At 47.9% G+C, this 25,495-nt stretch overlaps 1 protein-coding gene across 2 annotated transcripts in view; it reads left to right on the forward strand.

The window, feature by feature from the left end:
- Nucleotides 1-25,495, forward strand: part of LRRK1 (leucine rich repeat kinase 1) — a 74,184-nt gene that overhangs the window by 45,852 nt on the left and 2,837 nt on the right. For both annotated transcript variants that reach the window (XM_041418769.1, XM_041418768.1), the window contains exons 18-33: nucleotides 1,056-1,176; nucleotides 1,418-1,577; nucleotides 2,182-2,458; nucleotides 5,403-5,574; nucleotides 6,932-7,095; nucleotides 8,246-8,385; nucleotides 9,804-10,053; nucleotides 11,485-11,651; nucleotides 12,730-12,927; nucleotides 13,588-13,865; nucleotides 14,048-14,242; nucleotides 15,018-15,169; nucleotides 16,744-16,861; nucleotides 18,146-18,262; nucleotides 23,287-24,122; nucleotides 24,666-24,767. In XM_041418769.1, the coding sequence (XP_041274703.1) occupies nucleotides 1,056-1,176; nucleotides 1,418-1,577; nucleotides 2,182-2,458; nucleotides 5,403-5,574; nucleotides 6,932-7,095; nucleotides 8,246-8,385; nucleotides 9,804-10,053; nucleotides 11,485-11,651; nucleotides 12,730-12,927; nucleotides 13,588-13,865; nucleotides 14,048-14,242; nucleotides 15,018-15,169; nucleotides 16,744-16,861; nucleotides 18,146-18,262; nucleotides 23,287-24,122; nucleotides 24,666-24,767 (3,447 nt within the window). The remainder of the gene's footprint in view (nucleotides 1-1,055; nucleotides 1,177-1,417; nucleotides 1,578-2,181; nucleotides 2,459-5,402; nucleotides 5,575-6,931; nucleotides 7,096-8,245; nucleotides 8,386-9,803; nucleotides 10,054-11,484; nucleotides 11,652-12,729; nucleotides 12,928-13,587; nucleotides 13,866-14,047; nucleotides 14,243-15,017; nucleotides 15,170-16,743; nucleotides 16,862-18,145; nucleotides 18,263-23,286; nucleotides 24,123-24,665; nucleotides 24,768-25,495) is intronic.

Below are 25,495 nucleotides of genomic sequence, written 5' to 3' on the forward strand. Positions count from 1 at the left end.
AGAAAACTTTGTTTGTGTCACCTCAAGCCTCTTTTGCAATCACCTCAGAGGATCACAACACAATCTCGATCATTTTTTCTCGGGGGGACTTTCTTTCACCCTGACAGGCATTCTGGACATTTCTCTTCACCTTCCTTTCTCCTTGCATTTCTTCCCAGCCTGATTTCATACCTGCTTCCTGCTGTGCCTCTCTACACGCCATCATCCACCTGGAATAAGCATGCTGTTAAGCTCTGGGGCTGGAGAAATGTGAAATCCTTGTCTGGGTGACCCTGGGTGCTTCTGTCAGTGGTCAGGGTCATCCAGCATCCCAGTGAGTTGCACACTTTCCAATGCCATACAGGGCTGAGGTTTGAGATAAAGCATTTTTTCATTAGAGAAGGATTTTCTGTCTGCCATAGGAACATGTGTAGGATCAGTTAGAAAGACCCTTTGTTGGGGAAAATGGAACAGAACTGTTCTTATCCAGCCCACAAAAAGATTAAAAGTAGTAGGAGTAGAAGAGAGCAGGTTTTTAGCTGTTGAAGAGATAATGAAGGCCAGCTTTTAGGATCTAAGCATCAATTCCCAGATTGCAGGAGCCAGCTGATCAAGGACCGGAATGAGGGTGGAAGAGGTGTCTGGTAGTCATCATCCTGCCTCTTTGATCTGGGGCAGGGAGGACTGGACCCGTCTCCAGAGGCTGCTGGGGCACAGAGTTTTCCTCCTCCCCACAGCCCCCTCCAGGATGTGTGTGGCTCTGGAGGGGCAGAGGGGGATGACTTTGGTCAGGCTGCCAGGGGTGTCCCCAGACATCCCAGTGCACAGGGGACAGCAGGGCAGGGAGTGAAGCAGGCAGAGCTGAGGTTGGGCTAATACAGATGTGGCCTAATACATCTTTTCCAGGCGACTCCGTGTGTTTTCTCCAAAGTATTCTAAAAATACTCACTGACAGCCTTCCTCCCATTCAGCTGACACAGGAAATTTAAAGTCAGTGATAAGAGAAAGTGAGCCTGGAGAGGAAGCCAGTGTGCTGATAAGGATTGATAACCTTCCCCCCTGCATGACTTTTGCAGTGAGCTCTCGTGTAAGACTCTGGAAGGCCTTGAGGGACTGCGGCAGCTGATTTTTCACGTCACCTGCAACATGAAGGATGTTGGCAGCTCAATTTGCTCCCAGAAACTTGCAGGGAGATTGGTGAGAGCTGGGCTGTCTTGGTGATCCTTTCCAAAGCAGGGCTTATGGGGGGCTTGGGAGGTGACCTTTAGGAGTTACTGACAGAATAAGGGGTTGATGCAGGAGCCATGTGAATATTTAAGATGGCAATCTGGCTCTGGGAAAAGACAGCACTGAAAAATCCCTGTGAAAGGAAGGTGGCAGCCAGTTCATCCCTTGCTGGCTGATCCTGATCCTCCTGATTTTCTCACATGGCTTGCAGATACCAAGGAGTTACCTCAGCCTCCAAGAAGCTGTCCTTGCAGAACAGCACAGAAGAAGTCAAAATGATGATGTGCAGTATTTAACAGACAGACAAATAGAGCTGATGATCGAGCAAACACCTGGAAATGATATCAAAGACTATGAAGACTTGCAAACTGGTAGGTCAGAGCAGACCAGTCATTTCTTGGAAATTAATATATATGTCTAATTGAAATGTTCCACAAATAGTAAATACAAATTCCACCAGTGTAGGGATGACTTTGGAAATTGGTAAGATATAAAATTAGTAGTGTGACTTTGGGGACAGGACTGGGAAGTTTCTAAGGTGGTTTGAGGTTACTGATTTCATTCCTTTTTTTTTTTTTTAAACAAGCTGTGTCTCATTTCTAGTCTGTGTATAGTGAGGGTTGCCATAGTTTCAAGTCTGGCTTCTCTGTAGGTCCCCAGTCTTGTCATCTTTATGGAGGCCTTGCTCTGCAGGAGGCAGGGAGAGACCTTCCCTGTGAGGATGGCAGGAGGAGAGTGAAGGGGAGGTGTCATGGGGAGAGAAATACTGGCTGAGAAGTGAGATGTGGGTTTTGCAAGTGGAGTGTCAGATAGCAGCACTCCTCAGATAGATGTTACTCTCTTGGCTTGGCTGCGTGCTGGCTGTGTCTGGAATGCATAAAACTGCACAAACTGCCTCGTAGTCTTACTCTCCTGCACTTCTGTGGTTTCCTAATGCTGATCTATTGCTAATCCCAATTCTTTCCTTTTTTGCAGCCATTAATTTTCTCATAGAAACAGGGACACTACTGCACTTCCCAGACACGAGCCACGGCCTGAGGAACCTCTACTTCCTTGACCCTGTCTGGCTATCGGAGTGTCTGCAGAGGATTTTCAACATCAAGAGCTCCAAGTCTGTGGCTAAGAATGGAGTCATCAGAGCAGAGGACCTCAGGATGCTGCTGGTTGGGACAGGTTTCACCGAGCAGACCGAAGAGCAGTACTTCCAGTTCTTGGCCAAGTTTGAGATTGCCTTGCCTGTGGCCAATAACAGGTATGTTGATAATGAGAGAGGTTTAGTCAGGCTGGGAAAAATGGCCATTTAGTCAGTGGATATTAACAGGCTTTGCCACACTAAGTTGTTGTCTTGACAGGGTTCTTGTGCTGAGAAAACATCTGAGAGCATTCAGCGGTGTCATGGAAGGCACCCATCCATTTGGGCTGTATTTCCTGAACTGAGCATCCTCTGGGCCAAACCAGCCCGTGTGAAAGCTTTCCCAGAGCAGTCTTTGTGCACTGGGTGCATTGAGGCTGTGACAGGCTCAGCCACCAGCCCGGAGGGGCAGTGACACCGCCGGGGATGTGGCCACGAGCAGGTGGAAGCTGTAAGGGCTCAGCTGGCGCAGCTGCAGCCGGCAGAGGATGTGAGGCCACGGCTGCCAGGCCTGAAATATAGATGGGCTGGAGTCATCTGTTTCCAGTGAAGGATCCTCACTTCAGTGTGGCAGAAAACTTTGGGTAATCAATACTTGTGTCAGCCCTGAAAGTAGCAGCATTTTATTCCTGGTGAAATCAGGAAAGCGTAGCTGCAGCAGCAACGTGATTTACTTGATTTTCAACCTCAATAGGTGCTGATCAACAGTTTTCCTAGAAATGGTCTAAAAAACCTCATTCTCTTTAAATGTTAATGAGCCCTCCTCCCCTCTGCCCCCCAGTCCCTTTTCCTCTGGGCAGAGTTCCCTGCGATTTTTCTCTCTCCCATCTGCTTGGCGACAGCCTGTTGTTGGGCTAGCGGTGAGCCCAGAGCTGTGTTGCACTTTTGATGTGGCATTTGCATTTCACTTCCTTGCCCTTGCAGGACAGCGCGGCTGCATCGCCCCGAGCCCCTGGGGAGCTCTGAATGCCAGCACAAGTGCAGCATTCTCTGGGCTGTCATTATGCCTGTCACTTATCCAGTCCCGGATGCCAACAAATTTTCTCAGGCTTAACACAGATAAAGCAGCAATGTTTCTGCTCAGTCCAAAATGCCTTTTGGACTCCTTGTCACTATCTGCCATTTTTCACCAGGGCAATTACATTGTCTGTGCCTCGGGAGCAAGGAAACTGCTTTTTCATGGCCTGCCCAATGTTTTTCTCAGCAATCCAAGCCACATTAGCAGAATATTCTTCCCACTGACGGGCTGTAGCTATAGCAGGTTGGATTAATTTAATGTACTAGCCAGACACAGAGCAGTTATTTGTTACTGTGCTGCTGCAATCATTGTCTAGATTGCCAGATAGGGTTTCTGTGCAGTCAGTAGAGAAAGCAGCTGCCAGTTTCTGTTCTGAAAGGGTGGATGGGGGCATGTTTCACATATTTTCAAAATTTGCATTGGCTGTTGTTCAAGAGCATCGAATCACCATCTGTGTTATAATCCACTAGATAGTTGTGGCCCAGAAGGGCCTCACTGGCCCTTCTTACACTCCTAGACCTTTTCTTGGATGTGCTGGGGAAAATTTATTGGCTGTCTGATGATGCATCCACTACTTCTATAGAGCGAGAAGTTTTAGTTTGTTGCACTCTGCTTTTCTGCCTAAGGTGCATGTAACTTAGCTGTGTTCTGCTTCTTAAAATACACTTAAAAGTGTGACTATTCTTACTGGAATTTATAATTGAAACTTTTGCCAGTTTTACATTTCTAAGATGTTTCATGGAACAGATAATTTGATCATGTAATATGTCATCACGTGTGACATATGGAGAGAGCTGTTGTCTAATGATGGCTGTTTTTTCTGAGCTGATATTTCAGATTTTACAGAATGCTGCAGCTGCTAGCGAAAAAACATGAGAGGCAGTGGATTCTTTAAAACAGTGGATTCTGACCCAGCATTAGTTCTGGTTGTGTCTAGTCCCTGCCAGTGTTATTTTGGTCAGGTCTCTTGGCCACGTGCCTTGCTGCTGTCGTTGTGCCCGTCAATGATGAGCCCCAGATGCCAACACATTTTCTCAGGCTCAGCACTGATAAAACAGCAGTGTGTCTGCTTATAAGCAAATAACATTTTAGATTGTACAGGCGTCCTGGGATGTGTTTGGTACAGAAGAGTATCACTGACAGGAGATTTACTGGCAAGTATTGAAAGCCATAAGCTCATGGTTTTCAAAACAGTTGCAGTGTTCCAGGACGTTTAACTTCCCAAATACGAAAGATCAGGACAAATGAATATTCTGGGATTACTGAGAGATCTGAAAATAATTTGAAAACATTGTGGACTCCTACACCAGTATAACCCTGTTACTGCTGACTGGTCAGGCACAGATATCAAGTCTCCTTCACACTTGGGCAAAGTCCCTAATAATCTGATTGCAGACGAATCTGAGCTAGACAAGTGATTTCTCTGCTGGCAACAGCCTGGCAAAGTGAGCTCTTGCTCTAAGGGTGTGTCAGGGATGTGACAGGGATCCATCAGCTGCAGGGTGGAGCAGCAGGAATCCCTGTCATGCTGACCCATGGGGTGCTCTCATTCTGGGGCTGGGTTGAGGCAGAGCAGCCCAGTCCCTGCAGCCTGGAGCTCCTTTCCCCCCATTCTGGGCTTACAGAACCTGAGCTGCTGGAGGTTGTTTTTGCACTGATCTGTTCCCCTGCTGTAATCCCCTGCTTATTACCAGGGCAGAATAGTACCAAAAAAATGAGTCCCGACATCACAGCTGTTCTAATGACTCTTATATTTTAATGCATTTAATTTGTGAGTACACAAATGCTCATTACATCAATTTTAGCCCTTTCCAATAGCCCTGGCTGAATTATGTAATGTCTGTTTTGCCTCTGCTTGCTTTCATAGTGTAAATTAATTTCTCCATGTATTGCTGCAGCGTTTTAGTCTAAAAGCTTTTTTATATGCAGTAGGCTGTGCCATTAAAAATCTCTTTGGAGACTGAATCGCCCTATTATCTGGTAACAATGTACTCACTGTTAAAAGCTGTAGCTAAAATCTGAGCTGTTGAACTTGATGTGTTTCAGCTACCTCCTCCCTCATCTGCTTCCTACCAAGCCGGCGTTAGATATCCACGGGCTCTGCCACCACACCACGAACACGGTCCAGAGGGTCTTCAAGATGAGTTTTGTCCCCGTTGGCTTTTGGCAAAGGTTCATAGCCCGGATGTTAATTAGCCTGGCAGAGATGGACCTCCAGGTAGGTTCCTGTGTCTGTCTGCAAACAAAAGCAGACAGCTGAAGGGGTTCAGTGTAAGTGGGATGTCTCTTCACATCCCGCTGGCTTCTGTCACAGACTTCAGTAACATTGTTTGAGTAAACAGGGAGAGGCGAGGCTCTGTCCTGAAAGTCTGATTCTGTTTTTGCAGTAGGTGTCATTGAGACTGACAAATTGGCACTGGGGGAGAAAACCTGAGTTCTCCACAGCCTCTTTATAACGTGATCCCCTGGAAGGTCTCAGTTCCTCCAGCATCTTCCAATTACAAGTAATTGGAGTTCTGCCTGCGGCTCTTGTCCATGACCATTCCACCAGGGCAGACTCCCTCACGGCTTTGCCAGAGGAGATCTGGAATAGCTCCAGCAAAGGCAAATATCTGAATCTCTATGGGATTAAATGGGAAGAAAATTACTGGACTGTTGCCTTAATGAGGCACCCCATTAGTGCAAATGCTATGAGTGACATTAAAGTAGTGTTTGCAAGGTTCTGAGAGCCCAGTGTATTTTGATGTTGTTGCAGATGTGTTTGCAGCAGTTTCTATCTGAAACTGTAGTAAATATCTGCAAAATATTTATAGTACTGCTCTGGTATCTTCTTAGCAGCTCTCCATTAAACTGTGGTCTGTCAGTGATGTACAGAACATGGAAAACATGATACCTGTTTTTGGAAGGTCCTCTGTGTTCCAGGCTTCTCAAGCCATATAATAACTTTACCTCTTTTAACGGGGTGTGTTGGCAACCCCTTGCTTACATCCTCCTGGGCACTACATAATCCTAGAGCACCTTTCCTAGGGGCTTCATCCAGAGTGGAAAGGATGCCAGGCGTCAGACCTGTCTGCAGGCAAATAAATGTTGGAGCAATGAGTGCAGCGGAGTCCTGCAGATTAACTTCTTGGTTTTAAAACAGAAATACATTTTGCTGGTTTGAAGTGTCTTGGAGAAGAGCCATCTTCCTCCCACTAAAACAGGTGGAAAAGTTAACTCTCTGCATTGAGGGCAGACTTCATCATTCACTAGAACATTTAGTGCTTTAGGTTTATAAGACTTTTGTGAATGCAGAATAAATACTGCAAATGTCACAGTTACAGAATTAGCTTTGTGCACTGATGTGAAATTGTTCTTTTTTGAGTGGCATGAAAAAGATTTCCACTGTGGAAAAATCAATTTTACCATGTGTATTTCCATTCCATCGCAAAATTTTATATGAGCACAAGTCACTTTTACTGGAAAAGGTACAACAGCACCTGTGAAAGCCAAAAAAAGAAATCACTTTCTTGCCTGATTAAAACATCCTTAGGGGAAACTTCAGCACAATTTTCATGCTTTTCTGCTTGTTTCAGCTCTTTGAAAACAAGAAGAACACCAAGACAAGAAACAAAAAGGTGACCATCTACAGCTTCACAGGCACCCAAAGGAACCGCTGCAGCACGTTCCGAGTCAAAAGGACTCACACGGTTTACTGGCAGGAAGGTCTGTTCGTTACCTTTGATGGAGGCTATCTTAGGTAATTTGTGTTCATAATGCAGCATGTGTGACAGGGGACTGATAGAGTGTATGAGACACGTCAGCTGAATGGAGATGAATGGGCCTGACCCAGGCTGTGTGCTCACTCATCAGGAGAAGAGGAGGCTCTTCTAATGGACATAACTCATCTGGTAACAACTGCTGACAAAAATGACAAATAACTGATTATTTGGCAGGTCTGAATGTATCAACCTTATCTGCTGTTGCAGCCACAAATTGAAAGAGGACTGAGAACAGAAAGTGAAATTCAGAGTGGGGCTCTGGCAGCTTAAAATTGTGCATTTTCACATGCAAAGATTTCCTTACCTCAATGAGTTTTCCACTGAATCCTAAAACTTCACCACTTCGTGGCAGTAATCCAGGTCAATGGAGGTGCTTCTGTGCAGCAGGGACTGTGGACAAGTGCCTCAACCTGGCCAAGGCAGAATGTCTGCTGGCTGCAAGCCTGGGGAAAACCTCCTGTCCATGTTGTTTCACAAATGCAGACATTTAAGACTTTTGCTCCTTCAGTCCCTGGCAAGACAGGGAGGAACCATTGGTGCTGTTGCATGGTTGGAGGCCAGAAGGAAACAGTGACCTTCCCAAGTTTCCAAGCTCAGTAGAGACTTGAACCCAGACACTGCAAACCGCAGGCTGGAATCCTGAATTCTGGACTGTGGTAGTGGTCATGCTCTTTGCTCCCCATGTATTTCAAGGAGTTAGATTTTCATGGGAATTGTGCAAAAATGATGTTCATAAACTTTTCCTAACAGTTTCTGGAAATACCATTATTATTCCAGTGGAATTTTATTACTGATTTTACAACTCCCAACCTTCCATCATTCTGTGTAGGGCATTTCTGTCAAAGCTCTCTGTCATACTCAGCTTGCTTAGGCTGCAGTTTTCCCTAGGCCTGACCTATAGCACTTACCCTTTGTGAGGAACTGGCATTTCTGTGGAATTCTCTTCTGAAAATCATTTTCAGAACAGACTGAGTTGAAAATCACCCTCGAAGTTAGATTGCTTTGTGTTTCGGTGACTCATAAACTGTGTGTTATTATGTAACTCGGGTTTCCTGCCAGAAAGAAAGTTTGTTGACACTGATACTTCAGAAAAGCTTCACAGGTCTGTCTTTTGGCTTTCTCACACAGCGTCGAGTCTTCTGATGTGAACTGGAAAAAGAAAAAAAGTGGTGGAATTAAAATAATTTCCCAGTCAGAAGTGAGAGACTTTTCAGCCATGGCATTCATCACGGATCATGTCAACTCTTTGATAGACCAATGGTTCCCTGGTAAGAGAACAACTCTAATTTTCTGTGCAGTGTTATGTCTTTTCAACAGAGAGTTCTTTGATAGAGCTCTCCAGGTGCACAATATTGTGTGTTAATTGAAGACCCCTCAGGCTCTGACAGTCTCAAGCCAATAATATTTGATAAAAGCTAATAAACCTGCAGACAGATCAAGATTAGTTGCCAACACCCTTTGGTCTAGACATTGTGTCTTCCAATCTGTCTGTCACAGCAGCACAGGTGAAACATTGCAGTTCAAACAGGTCCTGCAGTTCAAGAGACTCATCCAGTGCTCGTAGCAGGGGCAGGATTTGGCCCAAATTGCTTGGTGCTGTTCATTGAACTCATTTTGGCAGCAGCTGGGAGGAAGATTTGCCCATCATTTCTAACTTTCTGTGAGTTACAGAATTCTGATCTGAGAGGCTTGAGTGAATATGGTACCAAGGACTCCATGCCAAGGTAACTTCCTTGACTCCCTGCAGCTGCTTTTCCTGTGCTCAGCACAGATCCTGCTGTTACCCAGCAGGCTCTTTGCAACCCCAATACACTTTGTTTGAAACCAAAACAAAATCTGAAGTGCTCTTTGTCGTCCTACCCTGGTGTGGAAAGCAGTGCCAAAGCCTCTTAATTGGAGGCTCTGTGGAGGAAACAGTGGTGCACTCTCACAGACTCACGTTCTACATGTTCTGAAGATAAAAGAACATTTTATTTGTCTTTGGATTAAAATAATGCTAAAGTTAATCAGTGAAGCTTGAGAAGAGCCACGACTTCAAAGGCTGCAGCCTGTGTTCACCCTGCCTAATTGTGGGCATTTAACAGAGCCTGTCACCACAAAATCTCTCTGTAGTTATGGGAGAGGTGTGAACCTCCCAAAGGCTTAGTCGTGGTAGAACCCACGTTTCTCCTGGAGGGGCTGAACACGTTGGCCATGGGGGAGCCCACAGGACCTGTGTTCCCAGCCTGGGTGCTGCAGGTGAATGCTGAGCCTGAGCTCAGTGTGCTGTGCCTGCCAGCCTGCTCCCAGCCCCATTCCCACCTCAAGCCATCTGGCACTTTGCAGTCTGGGCAGAGGCAGAGACAGCCAGCAAGCAGAAGTGTCTCTCCAATGCTTTATTCGCATACTTCCAATTTTTGCTGCTCCTGAGTACATCTCCCTCTCAAGCCTGTGCATTACCTGTGACCAGAGCAGGGTGATGCTGGGTTATGTCCACAGCCCTGTCTCCCCAGCACTGTCCATATCTACTTTGCAAAGCTATTTTCTATTCCAGTCAGTACCCTGCAGCAAAGTGCTCTGTGTGAGCGTGACCACTTCCAGCCGGCGGATCCAGGTCGTGCTGCAGACACTGGAATGCACTCGGAGCTGTTGTTCCCTCTCAGCTGGCTTGGTGATGTTGTTTCCTGTTTGTTTGCTCTCTCTGAAGCCCTCACAGCCACGGAGAGCGACGGCACGCTGCTGATGGAGCAGTATGTGCCCTGCCACATCTGTGCAGCTGCCAGGCCGGAGCAGCGCGAGGGCGGCGAGAGGGCGGAGGACGCGCAGTACTTCAACATGGAGGATTGCGTCCTGACTGCCATCGAGCTGGACTACATCACGTGTCCCAACCACCCTGACATCCCCGTGTCGCTCCAAGAGCTGGTCCCAGAGCTTTTCATGACTGATTTTCCTGCCAGGTAACGTGTGATAGCCTTTGGTTGAGTTTCAGTGTACCTGCGTGATTTGGCCGGGCACTTTTCCTGAGTCGTCTCTGCTGGAGGCATGTGCTGACCACAGGAAACAAATCCATCTGCTCTCAATCCGTGCTCTGGCAGTTCATCCTGAGCTGCACCCCTGGTGTTCAGCAGCTTGCTTAGACAGTATCTGTGTGCTGACCGAGTCATCACACCAGGGGTCCTTTGAGATCACTGTGGTGCAGTGTGAAAGTCCCTTTTTAAAGCCACAGCTGTCCTGCATTGCCCAGAACTCTGGCCAGGACTTTCTCTAGTTGGAGCCTTTCTGGGATCCCACAAAAGGAGATTTTAATGTGGCAAAACAAAAAGGAAGTGCTGCTGCATCACAAAATTGGCACTGAAATGGCCCTAATTTTGTAGGGGCCTGTAGGTGAGTGAGTTTATGGACACCACGGAGGGACTCACACTGAGCTGGGGCTCCTGCTCGGCTGAGGGCTGCTGGATGTGTTGGGTGGGTGGCAGCCCTGAACAGCTGAAGGAGCTCTTCCCTACCCACTGCAGCACTGCCAAATCTTTAAGCTGCTTAACTACATTCCCAGATGGTCTCAGTCTTACATCCCTCATTACTTGGTGTGCAGAGCAGGAGACCTGAGAGCAGGCAGGACAGGAGAGCAATGTCCCCTTTAGCTCCTGCTCTCTCAGACCTCTGAGTGCCCAATGCAGAATCATGGGACCTCGGGACCAAACTGTCCTGTTGGCTGCTGTCAGAGCTCTCTGTGCTCTCACTGGCCCCTGTTGCTTTGTTGGGGTCATTTTTCTGGGCAAACACCCCATCAGCTCATCACACCAGCCCTCCTCACATTGTTATCTCCTGCAGATTTATTTGGCAGGTGCAAGGCGAGTGGAGATGTTTGAAGTGTGAATAGCTGTAAAAGTAGTCTCTGGGAGAGTGGGGAAATGATGAATTGCAGCCTGGGAACACTAAGCTGATTTGAATAATCAGGTTTCAGAGTGTGGGGCTGTTCATGAACATCCTGTCCTGCCTCGGTGGAAAAAAGGGGAACAGGAGGTAAATGAAGCAAAAAAAAAAAAGTCATTAATACAGATAAGTAGTACAAGTATCAGTACCTGTGTCATCTGCTTGGAAAAGGAGCTTATGTGCTTTCCAGATCTGTTTGATTCTTATGGGATAAATTAGTAAAAAGCCTTTTGTGCTTTTTTGCTCAAATTACTATTTTCTGTGAGAAATCTGTTGTACAGTGTGAGCCAGCATGGAGTGTACTGAGATGACCAAGGTAGTTCAGGTGATCTAGTCCTCTTGGTAGGTAAGGCAAGAACATATTAGGCTTTTGTAAAAATGGAAATCACATTAAAAACATTAATTTACCGTGCCTTTGAAACTTTAATTAAAAACCCCCTATTTCTGTTTGGCAGACTGTTCCTGGAAAATAGCAAACTGGAATGCAGTGAAAATGAAAACAACGTTCTTGGCCAGGGTGGAAGTGGAACTGTTATATATCGGGCACGATACCAAGGAAAACCAGTGGCTGTGAAGAGATTTCAGATTAAAAAATGCAAGGGTTCTCCCACTTCAGCTGCAGGTACAGTGCACAGATTTGGTGTCAGGAATCTGGGAATCTGCAATCTGGGATCCCAAGCTAAAGCCAAAGAGTCTGCAAAGTGCTGACAGCACCTGATTAAACACAGCATGGAAATAGATAGCAAAACTGGTACGTTTCAGTGGAGGAGGAGGATGCATCTGAGTTCTTCACGAGCATTTCTAGTGATGAAGGTCACTGGCTCAGCAGGGGGTGCCAAGTCTGATCCTGCAGATCACAGGTTGGATTTATAGGGTGCCAAGGCAGAGCCCTTGATTGGGAAGGGAGGTGAGATTTCAATTCCTGTTCCCACACTGTTTGGCCATGAGAAGTGTGGGTTTGCACTGAGGACTTGTGAGTCTCCACCTCTGAATTAGTGTTTTACCCCCTCTGTGCCAGCAGCTGGAGAAAGCAAACTGGGAATCTTTCTGAGCCCTCCAGCTTCTCCAGGCAGGGATGGGCTCCTGTGGAGCCCAGCTTTCCAGCAGAGCCTCAGTCCATGGACAGAGGAAAGGGGAAAGTGCCTCACATTCCTCATTTTTGTCAGGGGAGGATGTGCTGAATCCCTGAGCTGTGGAGGAGGCCAGCTGCTGTCCCAGTGACAAATCGCCTTCGGGAAGAGCTGACCTGCCTGAGCAGCCTGTGGTGTGCTGTGGCAGCAGGACCATTACTGTGATGGGTGTCTCTTCTGGCAGGGAAGCTGGGAAACTGTAGGGAAGAGCCCTTCCAGCCAAGGGTCTTCAGTGTGCATCTACAGAGTCCCTGCTGGGAGAAGCACAGCACGGCTTTTCCAAAGTCACCCAGGGGATGTGTGAGAGCAGCATGTGCCAGACACACCTGAGCCTGGTGTTTAAGAACCAAGGGAGCTCTTACTTCCTGAGGCACCAGACAGATCCTGCCTATAGCCAGTGTCTCCTGGTGTCTCATGCATCAGCATAAGGATTCACCTTAAAGCCTTGCTATTGACATAATCCCACCAGCTGCCTTCCTCCTGCAGCCCTCGCTCGGTGATCACCTCCCAGAGTTTGTGACTCGTTTCCTGAGCTGGGCAGTGAGAAGGGCGGGTTGTGTGTCTTGCCAGATACCATGCTGAAGCACCTGCGGGCCATGGATGCCATGAAGAACTTCTCAGAGTTCCGTCAGGAGGCCAGCATGCTGCACTCCCTGCAGCACCCGTGCATCGTGTCCCTCATCGGCATCAGCATCCACCCGCTCTGCTTCGCCCTGGAGCTGGCCCCGCTGGGCAGCCTCACCACTGTCCTGGCTGAGAACTCCAAAGGTACAGCCAGCCTCTCCCCCTCCCCTCTCCCACTGACAAATGCTCAGTGGTGTTTAAATTACTGTTTGATTTGCTGGAGGGGATTTTATTTTTTTTTCCAGACTAAGGGAAGTGGGAGGATTGGAATTGTTCTTTTATTGTGCTTTTGAGAACCTAGTAAAAATTGATGGTCGGGATTGTCAAAGCTACTTTGGAGACCTGGATTTTCAATTTCTCTGCAAATTAATACGGAGTGCATCTCTCTTCAGTGCTGCGTGGATGGTGCTGTGTTTTTCCCCCTGCAGATGGGTGTCTGGTACTCTAAATTATCTCATAATTATCTGTATTGCTGTCATTGTCAAATGAACAACACTAATTCCAAGATAAGTTGAGGCCATCTGACCCTCTTGGCACCTTGGCTTCATGTCAACTTTCAGTCAAACACTAATTTTCACCAGAAGATTTAGTGGCCTAGAAGTGCAGGGGTTTAAAAAAAGAATCTAATAAGACTGTCAGACACGTACAGTAACATAAACAGTGTCGTTTCAAATGGTGGCATTGAGTGATGTTTCAAAAGGTTGTCAGTTATTGCTCTGGAGTTAAAAAGAGGAGGAGAGAGGGGGAAGAAGCAGCAGTTATGGCAATGACAGGAGCTGGAGACGCGCTGTTCCTTTGTGCCAGGGTCCTCCTTTGTGCCGCTGGGACACATGCTGACACACAAAATAGCCTACCAGATCGCCACAGGCCTGGCCTACCTGCACAAGAAGAACATCATCTTCTGCGACCTCAAGTCGGACAACATCTTGGTGTGGTCCCTGGACGTCAGGGAGCACATCAACATCAAGCTCTCCGACTACGGCATCTCGCGGCAGTCGTTCCACGAGGGCGCGCTGGGCGTGGAGGGCACGCCGGGCTACCAGGCCCCCGAGATCCGGCCCCGCATCGTCTACGACGAGAAGGTGACCAGGGGGAGGCTGTGGGGCAGCCCTGTGCTGGCACTGGGGGGCTGGCACTGTCCCGTGGCTCAGTTCCCTTCTCAGTGCGTGGGGGCTGGCACTGGTTTTCCCACTGGGGCCTGCCTTGCTCTCCTCTCCACTCACCAACCATCCTGCCCTGATTTTCCCTCTGTTTCTGGCTCTAGGTGGACATGTTCTCCTATGGGATGGTTCTGTACGAGCTGCTGTCCGGGCAGCGGCCTGTGCTGGGACACCACCAGCTCCAGATTGCAAAGAAACTGTCCAAAGGGATCCGTCCTGTGCTGGGGCAGCCCGAGGAGGTGCAGCTCTACAGGATGCAGGCACTCATGATGGAGTGTTGGGACACTAAGCCAGAAAAGGTACAACACCACCCTCCTGAGCCGTGTTCTCTGACCCAACTTCCCTCCTCGTGCAGGAGGCCTGAGCTTGCTCCTGGTGCAGCACAACAGCTCCATTGCCCATTTACCCCTCCTGCTGATTTGACCCAGAATTTCTGTTGACTTAAATGAGAGTTTTATGAATGAAATGATGACAGATTTGTGGCCTTAGACATCTGTGGTGGCTTGAAGGTCCCTTGATGTTGATGGCAGTTAGGCTGCTGATTTCACCAGGGCAAGACATTGCCCATAATTTCTAGAAACAGCTCTAGTGTCATGCTGTGAGTGTGACTACAAAGACTTCAAAATCCCCAAGATTATAAAAGGAGGTATGAGGAAGAAAAAGCTTCAAAGTGCAAGAAAAGGATTATGCTGCATTACATTTTCATTAATTTCAGTTGGTATTTCAGAGCTGTTGTCTTTCAAACAAATGTCAGCCTGACTCTCAAACATCTCTACACTGTCATGCAATGGGTCAGCTTCCAAAATTCGTAAGCCTGAAGAAATTAATCAGTAAAATGTGTAAGAGAATGACAGACCAAGCTTTAATAAATAATCATAGAATCAGAAAATGGCTTGGGTTGGAAGGAACCTTAAATATAATCCAGTTCCAGGGACACCCAGCCTGTGCTTGTGCTTGGGATTGACCCGATCCAGGTGCAGGACCTTGTGCTTGGCCTTGTTGAGCCTCCTGTTTATTATGGCTCTCCTGTTTCATCTTGTGTGACACATCTTTCTCTTTGCCTTCCCCCCTCAGCGTCCCCTGGCCATCTCTGTGGTGGGGCAGATGAAAGATCCAACCTTTGCAACGTTTATGTACCTGCTGCCCTGTGGGAAGCAGTCTTCCTTCTTCTGCTCCCCGGGGCAGGAGTACACGGTGGTGTTCTGGGATGGGAAGGAGGACACCAGGTGAGACAGCTCAGATTAGCAATTCCTTTTTTTTTCTTTTTCTTTTTTAAGTAAAAAATCCTTCAGCATCTTCGCTTCTGCTTCTGGGAGGGAGGTAAAGAAGGTGAAAGTGAACTTGGATGAACGCCAAGAATACAGTGAACACTGTTTTCCCAAACTCTTTTAATTGGGAACAGTGGTTGCTTTATAAAGGATATTTAATGAGCTTAACTCTGCTTCAGTTAATATGGGGAGAAGATTAGGGCAATGTAATGATTCACACACACAGGATGAAGCATTTGCACATGAGAACAGACGTGTTCTGCCTTTCCTAATGAGGCCATTTAACACTAAACCTTTCCTAATTGAGGCTGCAGTTCCATCTCTCTTCTGCAAAGCAATTAAGCACATGCTTAAATCCTATTGCAATCATCGGGAGTTAACCACATGCCTGGAGCTGTGTGTGCATCCAAGTGTGCACTGCCAGTAAAATGTGTTCTGGACTGAAGGCATGTGCTTAAAATGTTATTAAATTGTGACTGAGGTGATGGCATTTTGCTCAGCCACATGTGACCTGCAGCTAGTTAGGTTCATTTTTATGGATGCTGCTGAATTTTATAGCCTCAGTCTTATTTGGAAACATTCACAAACTGATCTGAATTTTATATTAATGTGTTCATTATTTGTAACAATTAAGCTAATGGGGAATGCACATGATTTGTTGCTGAACTGTTTGCTTTGCCTCTTGTGGTCCCTGGTCAGTTGTTCAGTGCAGGCAGTGTGACTTTTCCTGCTGATCTGGTGAAGCACATGGCACTCCCAGATGTACTTTGAATATATGGATGTTGTCCAAATATTCACAGCAATATATCTCAGTGAATCTGCTTCGTGACTGGACAGTCCACTTGCTGGAGACTGCTGAATAACAAGTTTACTCATATGTGACAGATTTCAGGATGTGTAATTGCTTGTGCCACAGTTGGTAAAACATCTGGGACTCACAGATGTGGTTGTGAATATGCAGTTATTGTTCAAACATCCAAACCCAATAAACTTCCCCAAACAAACAAAATCCTTTTAGCTACAAAAACCTACTAATTAGTCATATTTATAAGTCATTTTATTAGGTTACAGATCTTTGCTCTGTTTATGCTTCTCTGTTTATGTACTGGAATAATAATGAAGCCGGATACTAGCGAGGCAGTGAACTTGGAGAGCAGCTATTCCCTTGAGAACCTAATGGGCAAGATGGGCTGACACTTCCCAGCTACTAATTACTGCTGTTCAGCTGGATCTGTTTGTCCCACAGCTCAATTCCAGGAACAGACCACATACATCCTCCTAACCCTGTGCAAAGTCAGGGAGCTGTGTGTAAATCTTCACAGAGGCAATTGCACACCTGCCCCTGAGGAAGAGCCATGGCACATCTTTCTTTTCCTTCAAATGAGGAATTCACAGTTTGGAGGGGTGTAGATCCTTGCAGCATCATCCCCATCTTGGCAGTTGTGTCATGGCTTGGCCACAAGTGCCACAAGTCCCTCGGCCCCGTACAGGAGGAATGTTGGCTGTCTGAAATTCTTGCTTGCTCCTTTCAGGAACTACACGGTGGTGAACCTGGAGAAAGGAGTCATGGAAGTGCAGAGGATGAGCTGCCCAGGAATGAAGCTGTGCTGCCAACTCAAATTTCAGAATGCCCTGTGGGCAGCCACGGAGGTGAGCGTTGCCTGTGCCCCTCGAGAGGGGGGACACTAACAAAGAGAAAGGGCCTGTTAAATTAGTAAAGCCAAGAGTGTGTGAGACAAAGGGTGTCTCAGGTGAGCAGTGACTTTGCATCTGCTGTCTCCAGGTGTTTTGTTTCTACCTGACACACAGCTCCAGACTGTGCCTGCCAGAGCCCGCAGCGACCGTGGGAACCTCGGCTTCCCGAGGGGAAACGGGGCTGGAGCAATCTGTGCCCAGGGGTGCATCTGGGAAATGTCCTTGTCTGTGGTGATAAAGGGAGGCAGGGACAGAAAACATGCATTTAAGGGTGGGGTTCTGAAAGAGGCCTGAGGGATTTGAAGGTTGGTGGGAAATGGGTACCCGAGTTCTGTGTTTGCCGTGGAAAATTGCAGCTAAAAAGATAAGAGTGAGAAAGCATGTCTGATTTATCCCCCAGAGCTCCTTCCCACCTGTCAGAAAGGGCTGTTAAGTGTCAGCCAGCTCTGACACAATCATTTCACACAAAACAAAGAAAAAACAGGCAAAAAAAAAAAATGTACCTGAAGTTCAGTGTTTTAGAGTGGGAGAAAAAAAGGCCACACTTGCTAAGTAAATAATTTATGTTGGCTATTTCACTCTGCCCTGGCATGGATGCTGTGAGTATAGAATTTTTTTTTCTCCCCATAAGAAAATAAGATATTTTGACTTTTTCTGTTCTCAAATAGAGAATAAGCTATAATAGAGAAAAAGCTCAAATACTCTTTTTTTTCATAATAATAAGTATAGAAAAATTAAAATTCAAAGATCTTAAAGTGTTGTATTTCCACCTTTTGGATGAGAATGAAAAGTTTGCTGGTTCCCAGACTGGGTGCTCTTGGTCAGTATAGTAGATTTAGGAGGTGTGGGACAGGTGTGATTCCACACAAAATGTAATGTTCCTTAAATGGACAGATTAATGCAAAATAACATACAACCTGCTTCAATTGTTGTTTGGGTTTTTTGTACTCAGGGCTGTCAGATGCTGCTTTTGGATGTGGTGATAAAATCCCTACACTGGTGATTTTTGGCAACTTTTGGATAATGCTTGTATTGTCCACAGCTCGTTCTGGGGAAGGCAGCACCTGCTTTCTACCCACATGCCAAAGGTTCTCCAAGGAAAACAGAAATTTACTCTCTGGGTATCAAAAAATACAAATAAAACTCAGTTTTGGAACCAATTAGATCTTGCTCAAGTATCAAGACATGAAAAGCAAGGAGGTGCTTTGCATTTATAGAGTTTTGTGTGCTCTTTCACAGGACCAGAAGATTTCTGTGTATGGATTGCAGGGCATGTGTCCCTTGAAGACTCCACTGAAAGGTTTAGACACTCCTGCCACTGTGAGCTGCTTCCTGGTGATTCCTCTTGTCAAAAGGGTAAGGAACAACCCAGAGGAAAAGGACAGTAGTGAGACTGTGCTGCTGGGCCAAACTGCCACTCTCAGCTGGTGCTGAAGGACTTTGCAATGCCCAGGAACATTTTGGCACTGCAAGGAGAAGGTTTCCAGGTCTTTCTGACCAGGTCTTTCCCTGCCAGAGGACGGAGGTATGGGCAAGAACCTGAGTCAGGGGACCAAAGCTGGCACTTCCAAACCTGCTGGGAAAACAGTCAAAACAGATCAAATTCCTCAGCAAGGAAGTTTTCCAGCTGCGTTTCCACTTCACTGGAACACAAGGTTTAGGCTGATCAAGCAAAGTGGAGAAGACATGAAACAATAATTAGAATGGAGATTTGTTAAGTGCTAATGCAGGACATGGGCACATCCAGCCTCTTGTACCCACTGTTTGCCTGGGTTGTGTGCTGTCATTTGTGTGCTCAGTCATCCTTAAATGTTATCTGGGCTCAGCCACACTCCTGTTTTGGTTTTGAATGAGAACACTTCGATAATACAGCTGGTTTGGGTAATGCTCTTATGGGTACCATGGATAATTACTCTTATGGGCATTAAAACAAGTTGTATGTTTTCTGCCTAGCCCTGCAGTTGCCACCATCCCATTTCTGGCAGGAGAAATCTGACCTGGGTGCCTGTTGTGGGCAAGCCTTGGGAGAGGTATAAAAACTGTTTTCCATCTAAATTACCTTCGGTTTGCTTGCAGCCACCTCAAGTGAAAACATGTAATTATGTTCCAACATTACTGGTAGCTGTGTAGTCTTTGCAAATGCCAGCAGACTGGGATGTGTCTGAGAGCTCAGCTCAGGGCAGCTCTCAGAGCTGCTGGTTTGTACCAGGCCTGTCCTGAGCCACTGTCCATTTCTGGCTCTTCTGCTGGGATTGCTGCATGGGCTGAGCCTGAGGCTGATGGTTTGTGTAAGGTGTGCTGCTGCACTTCCAAACATGGTGTAAGTAGGGCTAAAGTAGGGCACTGATGTAAAGTTGGCACAGGGCTGGATTTCTCTGCATCTCTTGGCTTTCCTTGGCTCCCGGACCTGCACCGTTTGTCCGCCGTGGAGTTTCATTTCTGATGTGTAGGGCAAATTTCTTTTTCATGCTGGCTGAGGTTCCCTCCAGGACAGTCGAAGGAGCCTTTTGCTCTCAGCTTTTCCACTGTCACACAGCTTGCAAAGCCATTCCTCAGGGGTTACGAGTGGCTTTATGTCTCCTGGTTTCTATTTCCAGTTTGTGGCTTGCCTAGAAAATGTCATAAATAATGCCAGGCCCTACAATAGCAATATTGAGTCTAGACACCTCCCTTCCTCCCCCGACCCTACCCAACCTTCCAGAAATCCACCTCCCTTCAGCTCACTCCTTCTTAGTTTATTGGACTTACTTTTTCCTCTCTCCTTTCTATGAATGAGTTTGGCAGTGAAATGGCCAGAGCAGCAGCCTGGGGATGTGCAGACCAGGCTGGCAAGAACTGAACCAGCCAGTTCTTCCAAAAAACCTGTGTGGAAAGCTTACACTTGTCACACTCATTGCCTGGCCAGCAAGCTCTGTCAGAGTTATCACAGTCACTGCTGTCCAGTGGAGAAGAGAATTGCATCTGCCTGGGAAGAAAGCCTTTAGCTGGTGAGATGTGAGGTAACTTTTAGTCAGAGAATTGCCGAGGGATGTTGCTGGGAAGGGGAATTCTTTACGACTGCCTTGGGAAGGCTGATCCAAAAGAAATAGTTTCCAAAACTTGGTTTCTCGTCCAAAGGAAGCATCATGGAAATTTGAAAGCAGGCAAGAGGGGCCCAGAATCTGAAACTCGCCCGCCAAGGAAAGTCTTGTACAATTTAAGCTTTTTGTTGCATGCTTTTTGTCACCAGGATGATTCTTTTTGGTAAACAATGCAATTTTCAGAAGAAAAAAGAAAACAAATCAGCAAATGAGCAGGTTAAAAAGGGCAAACCAAGACACATTCTGCCTTGGTTTGCAGCTTTCTTACGAAGAGATGTGGAGGGAGAGAGAAACCTGAATGGGTGCAAACCTTTGGCCCCGCGCAGAAACCTGGAACACGTGGGAACAAAAGCTGCATTTAAAAGCTGCAGACAGCAGTGCCAGACCCAGTGGGGACAAGAGGAGGTGACCAGGCCCTGGTGTAGGATTTTCTGCCATTCCTGGTGACCTGCTGGCAGTGGGACAGGACGTCTGGAGCCGGCTCATCCCCGCGCATCGCGGCACGGCCCCGCGCGGGGCCTTCCTCCTGGCACGGTGGGGCTGCTGGCAGCACGGGGCCTTCAAATGCAGTTTTGTTGCTGTGTGTTTTTGTTGGCTCCTCGTGGAGCCCAAATGTTGAAAATGAATTCTGAGAAAGTTACTTAAGGTTTCTGGAGGCTGCAGCCCTGCCTGCCTTCGGTGGCTGCTGGAATACCCTGATCCAGGGGGGTTTTGCCTCACCAGCACTGGATAAAATCTGGCAAGAATTAATTATGGCATCTGTGGGGAGGTGGTTTTTGACGTGGTCTTCTGCAGAATTGGTCACTCCCTCAGCTCAGTCACGTGAGGGATGGCAGGGTAAGGGCATTTCTCAGCATTTGGATTCCTGCTCCTTGTTTCTTATCTCTCTGAGAGATAACAGCAGTGGTTGGATAGAAACAGGTCCTGATAGCGGAGACAGAAAACAATAAATATCCCCGTGGCAAAAATACCTTCCAAATTTGCTTCTACCATTGTTCCATCCCAGACAGGCCAGGATTTGGCATTGGTATTACTGATAACACCAGGAGGGAGTCAGTGACCCACCTCTGCCTGGTTATGGTGCTGACTGCTCAGTGCCAGGGAAATTTGGCCTGTGGAACCCAAAAGGGAATAGGGATTGTGTTCTGTAGTAGCTGACACTAATCAAGGAATTCAAAATAATTTTTTGTGAAGACTATGCTTGGATAATCCAGCGTTATAAAATCAAATGAGACAAAATTATAATCTCTGAAGATTTTGATAGTGTCCTGTGTCATGCTAGGAGCAGTTCAGGTTGACATACCCACATTACAGTTAATGTCTGATGTTCCCATTTCAATTTAAATTTTCCATTTCTAGTAAGAAATGCCTCTTGAACGGGGTCCTTCAGAGACTTAAAAAAGTTGGACCATTTTTTACCAGAGAAATGTGTGCTGTTCTGCTTTGTTTTATTCAGTTTTAAGTAATTGAACTCCCTTCCAAAGAAAAAGTAACCCAAAACCCAGCTTGTGCAAAGCATTGTGCCATGATCCAACCTACTGATGCAACTCCTTGGCAAAGCCACTTCCAGGAGCCTTTGCACCAGATCCACATGGCAGCAGGAACGTGGCACTGAGCACTGCAGGTCGTTGGGGTTTCTTTTAATTAGTGGTTAGAGAATTGGGACTGGACTGAGTTAGTCCAAGCCCCATTTCACAACTTTCCACTTGCTTTCCTAGTTTTTCCCATTACAGTAAAATTCTGCTGTGATTTGGATTACTCATAGGGGCTCAGTGCTCTCGTGGTTTTACTCATACTTGGTGAGCAGAGAGTGTCTCTTTGTCCAGGACTCAAAATGAGCTTGCAAGCAGAGCTGTCAATTAAATAACATTTACCCTGCACTACCTGCCCCTCAATAGCTGGGGCAAGTCAGCATACTGATTTTTCTGTGGATTTACAGCCTGAGAACTATTGTCCAGGCCTGGCAGCATCAAAATCCCTGGAAGGGCACAGGGATGCCTTAATTTAATTTTTTCCCTCCCAGCAAAGGGTGACTCTGGGCCCTGAGCCCATCTCCCTGGCATCCTGGCCATGCCAAAGGCAGGCACTGTGGAGAGGCTGGGGAGGGGTGAGGTTGTGTCAGCTCTGTGCTGCTCTGTCTAGTTCTGTTTGGTTAGCTGTGCTTAGTCCAGGCAGCAAAGAAGTCCTGGGTAAAATGGTCTTTTTTTAGAATTTATTGCTCCACAGGGAGGAAATAGAAAGGCCTTTGAGGTAAGTATTGTTTTATCTGCTTCACAGATGGGGGAGTTTCTGGTAGAGGCCCAAGGTCACGGGAAGTTTTGTTCCCAAGAGATCAATTTCCAAGCCTGTTTAACAGCATTTTGCCCCGCTGGGATGAGCTGGAGGAGTTGCTGAGCCGTGGCCTTCTCAGCAGCTCCTGCTCCTGGGACACAAGGGATGCATGGCCGTGGAGCTGGAGCTGTGTCCAGCACGTCTGTACATTTAGGGACAGGTTTTTACTCACCTGCAGAATTGTTCGTGGCACTTGGCGTGTGCTTTGCTGAACTGCTGCTGCTTCTGTGCCCTTGGCTGGGCTGTCTGAGCTGCCAGGGATCCCAGACCCAGAGCACATCCCTGAGAGGGGCAGAGCTCTCAGAGCAGCAGACTCTGGATGTGGAGCAGTCACTGGATGCTCTTGTTTTTGAGACTATTGGCTCCCTCTTTCCATTTTTACTGCATTTCTTCCATTCCTCTCCTACCTACATTGATAGTAATAGCTTTACTCCTTTTTGGAAGTGAGCCGGGTTTCTACAGCTGGATTCCTGGGATCATGATGGCTGTCTCTGAACATACTCCAGCTTGAATTTGTTAACCTTCAGGGCAGACTGCCAGGTCTGTCTGTCTGCCCTTGCTGGTAAAGAGAGAGGTAATACTGGGTGAAAGGAACGTGGCTCTGCATCAGCTTCTAGGGAATGACTCCTCTTTATGTTGTGTTATCGCTGTTCTGGAGTAAGTTACTGGCGTTCTTGCAGAATGTGAGAAGCAGGCAGAGCTTCTGGGAATGAAAGCTCTTCTATTATAGAGAAGTAAAGAAACAGGAAAAAGTTCTTTGCTATGAGGATGGTAAGGTCCTGGCACAGAGAGTTTGTGGACTCCCAATCCCTGGAAGTGTTCAGGGCCACCTTGAATGGGGCTTGGAGCAGCCTGGTCTAGTGGAAAGTGTCCCTGCCCATGGCAGAGGGGTGGAATGAGATGGTCTTTTAGGTTCCTTCCAACCCAACCATTCTATAATTCCATGAAATTTTTCTCTCTTTCTTGCAGAACTCATATGTGGTGCTGGCTGGCTTGTCAGACGGACTGGTAGCCGTGTTCTCAGTGTCCCAGGGCCTGCCAGGGGACAACTGCTCCTACCTGTGCTCCCACACAGCCAACAGGTCCAAATTCAACATCCCCGACAGCGACCCGCGGCAGAACCCGTACCCGGTGAGGGCCATGGAGGTCACCAACAGCGGGGCCGAGGTGTGGTACAGCAACGGCCCCGGGCTGCTCGTCATCGACTGCGCCTCCATGGACATCAGCAGGAGGCTGGAGCCCTTCAGCCCGCCCTCCGTCATCGCATCCATCGCCTGCAACTCCGAGTGCCACGGCGAGGAGGTGCTCTGGTGTCTGGACAGCCAAAGCAACTTCCTGGTGATGTACCACGCCAGCAGCTACCAGCTCTGCGCACGCTACTTCTGCGGGGACTGCAGCCCCCTCAGGGACATGTTCACCATCCAGCAGCCCTCGGCTGCCATCCCGGCCACGGCCCCCATCAGCCACGGGGCGGTGGAGAGCAACCCTCCGGGGGACGTGAGCATCGTGTACAGCCCGGACGTGGGCACCCAGATCCTGAACCACCAGGACTCGCTCACGGATTACTGCTCTGTGTCTTCCTTCTCCTCCTCGCCTCCCGCCGCCGTGACCCGCTGCCCCTCCAGCCTGCCCAGCTCGCCCATGAGCTCTTCCAGTGCACCCTTCTCCACGGATTTTGAGGAGTCTGAGAAATTCCACGAGCTGAAGGCTTCCCTGGATCACGATGCTTCGCCTGCGGGTGAGAACACGGAGCATCTCCAAGCAGTCAAGATTCTTCCCGTAAAGGACCTCATCTGGATCCCCAGGTAAGTGGGTCACTTACCCAGGCAACTTAGCCAAAATCCCTCCTGGCTGAACATGAGATTAACTCAGGCTAATTCAGCAGCTTTTGCATTCCCAGTATGATTCACCTGGCTAGAAAGTCAAGTTACCATTAAGAAATTCTATTCCCAGTATAATGGAACATGGATTTTCTACGCCTTTTAAAAGTATGCAGTGTTGAGCAGAGTGGCCACGTGGAAGGCCTTGCTGGGTTGGTTTCAGCGGAATGAGAAGGGGGTGGTCAGACTCCAAGCTGTGTTTCCCCAACTAGTGAGGAAACAAAGAGCAGCAGGCAGCCTCCTTGCTTGGACACAGCCCTGGCAAGTCCTGCTGCCTCCTGTGGAGCTGATGGGAACCTCTGGGAAGCTGAGTTGGCTTGTCACAGATCTCTCACTGCAGTGGATTCAGGATGCCCCCGCGGCATCATAGTGCCCCCTCCCCGTGGCTGCAGGTGGGCATGGAGCAGAGGATGGATATCCAGCATCCCCAGTGCAAAGGATGTGACATCTCCCTCGTTTCTCTTCCAGGAGAGGAGGGGACATCATCGTTATCGGGCTGGAGAAGGAATCGGGCACCCAGCGGGGCAGAGTGATCACGGTGCTGAAGGCAGGGGAGCTGGCTCCCTACGGGTGAGGCTGCCTGGCACACCAGTGTCCAGGGGCACAGCGGGGCTCTGCAGGCTCTCAGGGCTCTTGGGAACTTCTTCCTGGCTTCCAGCAGCTTCTGAGGAGTTCCCAGTGGGAGGACACAGTTGCTGGTTGCACATCAAGGCGTGTGCACGCTTAGAGCGTGGCAGACAGCGAGGAGAAGGCTCTGTGACTACAGCCTGGTCTCCAAAACCCACAGGGACTGAACACCCCATAATGACACAGACAGCACCGTGCACAATGTGATCGGGTTGGCCTGATCCTGCCTGGTGCTGGCTCCCTTTGCTCTGAGGGCACCTGGCAGAAGGTCAGAGCAGCTTGGCAGACTCGGCCCCGCGCCCGGAACAAAGAGGTGTATTTATGCAGAGCACGGCGCTTGTCTGTGGCTGCATTCACGTGGGTCAGGTTGATGTTCTGGCTCTAAATGAGCACCTTTGTGCTGTGGGCAGTGACAGGCCGGGGGACGGCTCCTGGAGCACAGGGGAGAGCAGTTATATACGTTAATTTAAAATGTTTCATACAGTGAAGGAGAGTCAAGGAAATAAATAGCTGCTGGAGGGGTGGGGGTGTTCCTGCTGATCACTTAAATACCAGTCTGGGATTGTACTATTTATGTCCAAACAAATGCAGGTTAAGCAGTGCTAAGGATTATAAATTATCATTTATTACCACCAGGTAAACACAACAGGAGATCGAAGGCTCCTGCCATT

Source organism: Onychostruthus taczanowskii, unplaced genomic scaffold (genome assembly GCF_017590055.1).
Source record: "Onychostruthus taczanowskii isolate IOZ18803 unplaced genomic scaffold, ASM1759005v1 scaffold6, whole genome shotgun sequence".
In the NCBI taxonomy this organism is placed as follows: domain Eukaryota; kingdom Metazoa; phylum Chordata; class Aves; order Passeriformes; family Passeridae; genus Onychostruthus; species Onychostruthus taczanowskii.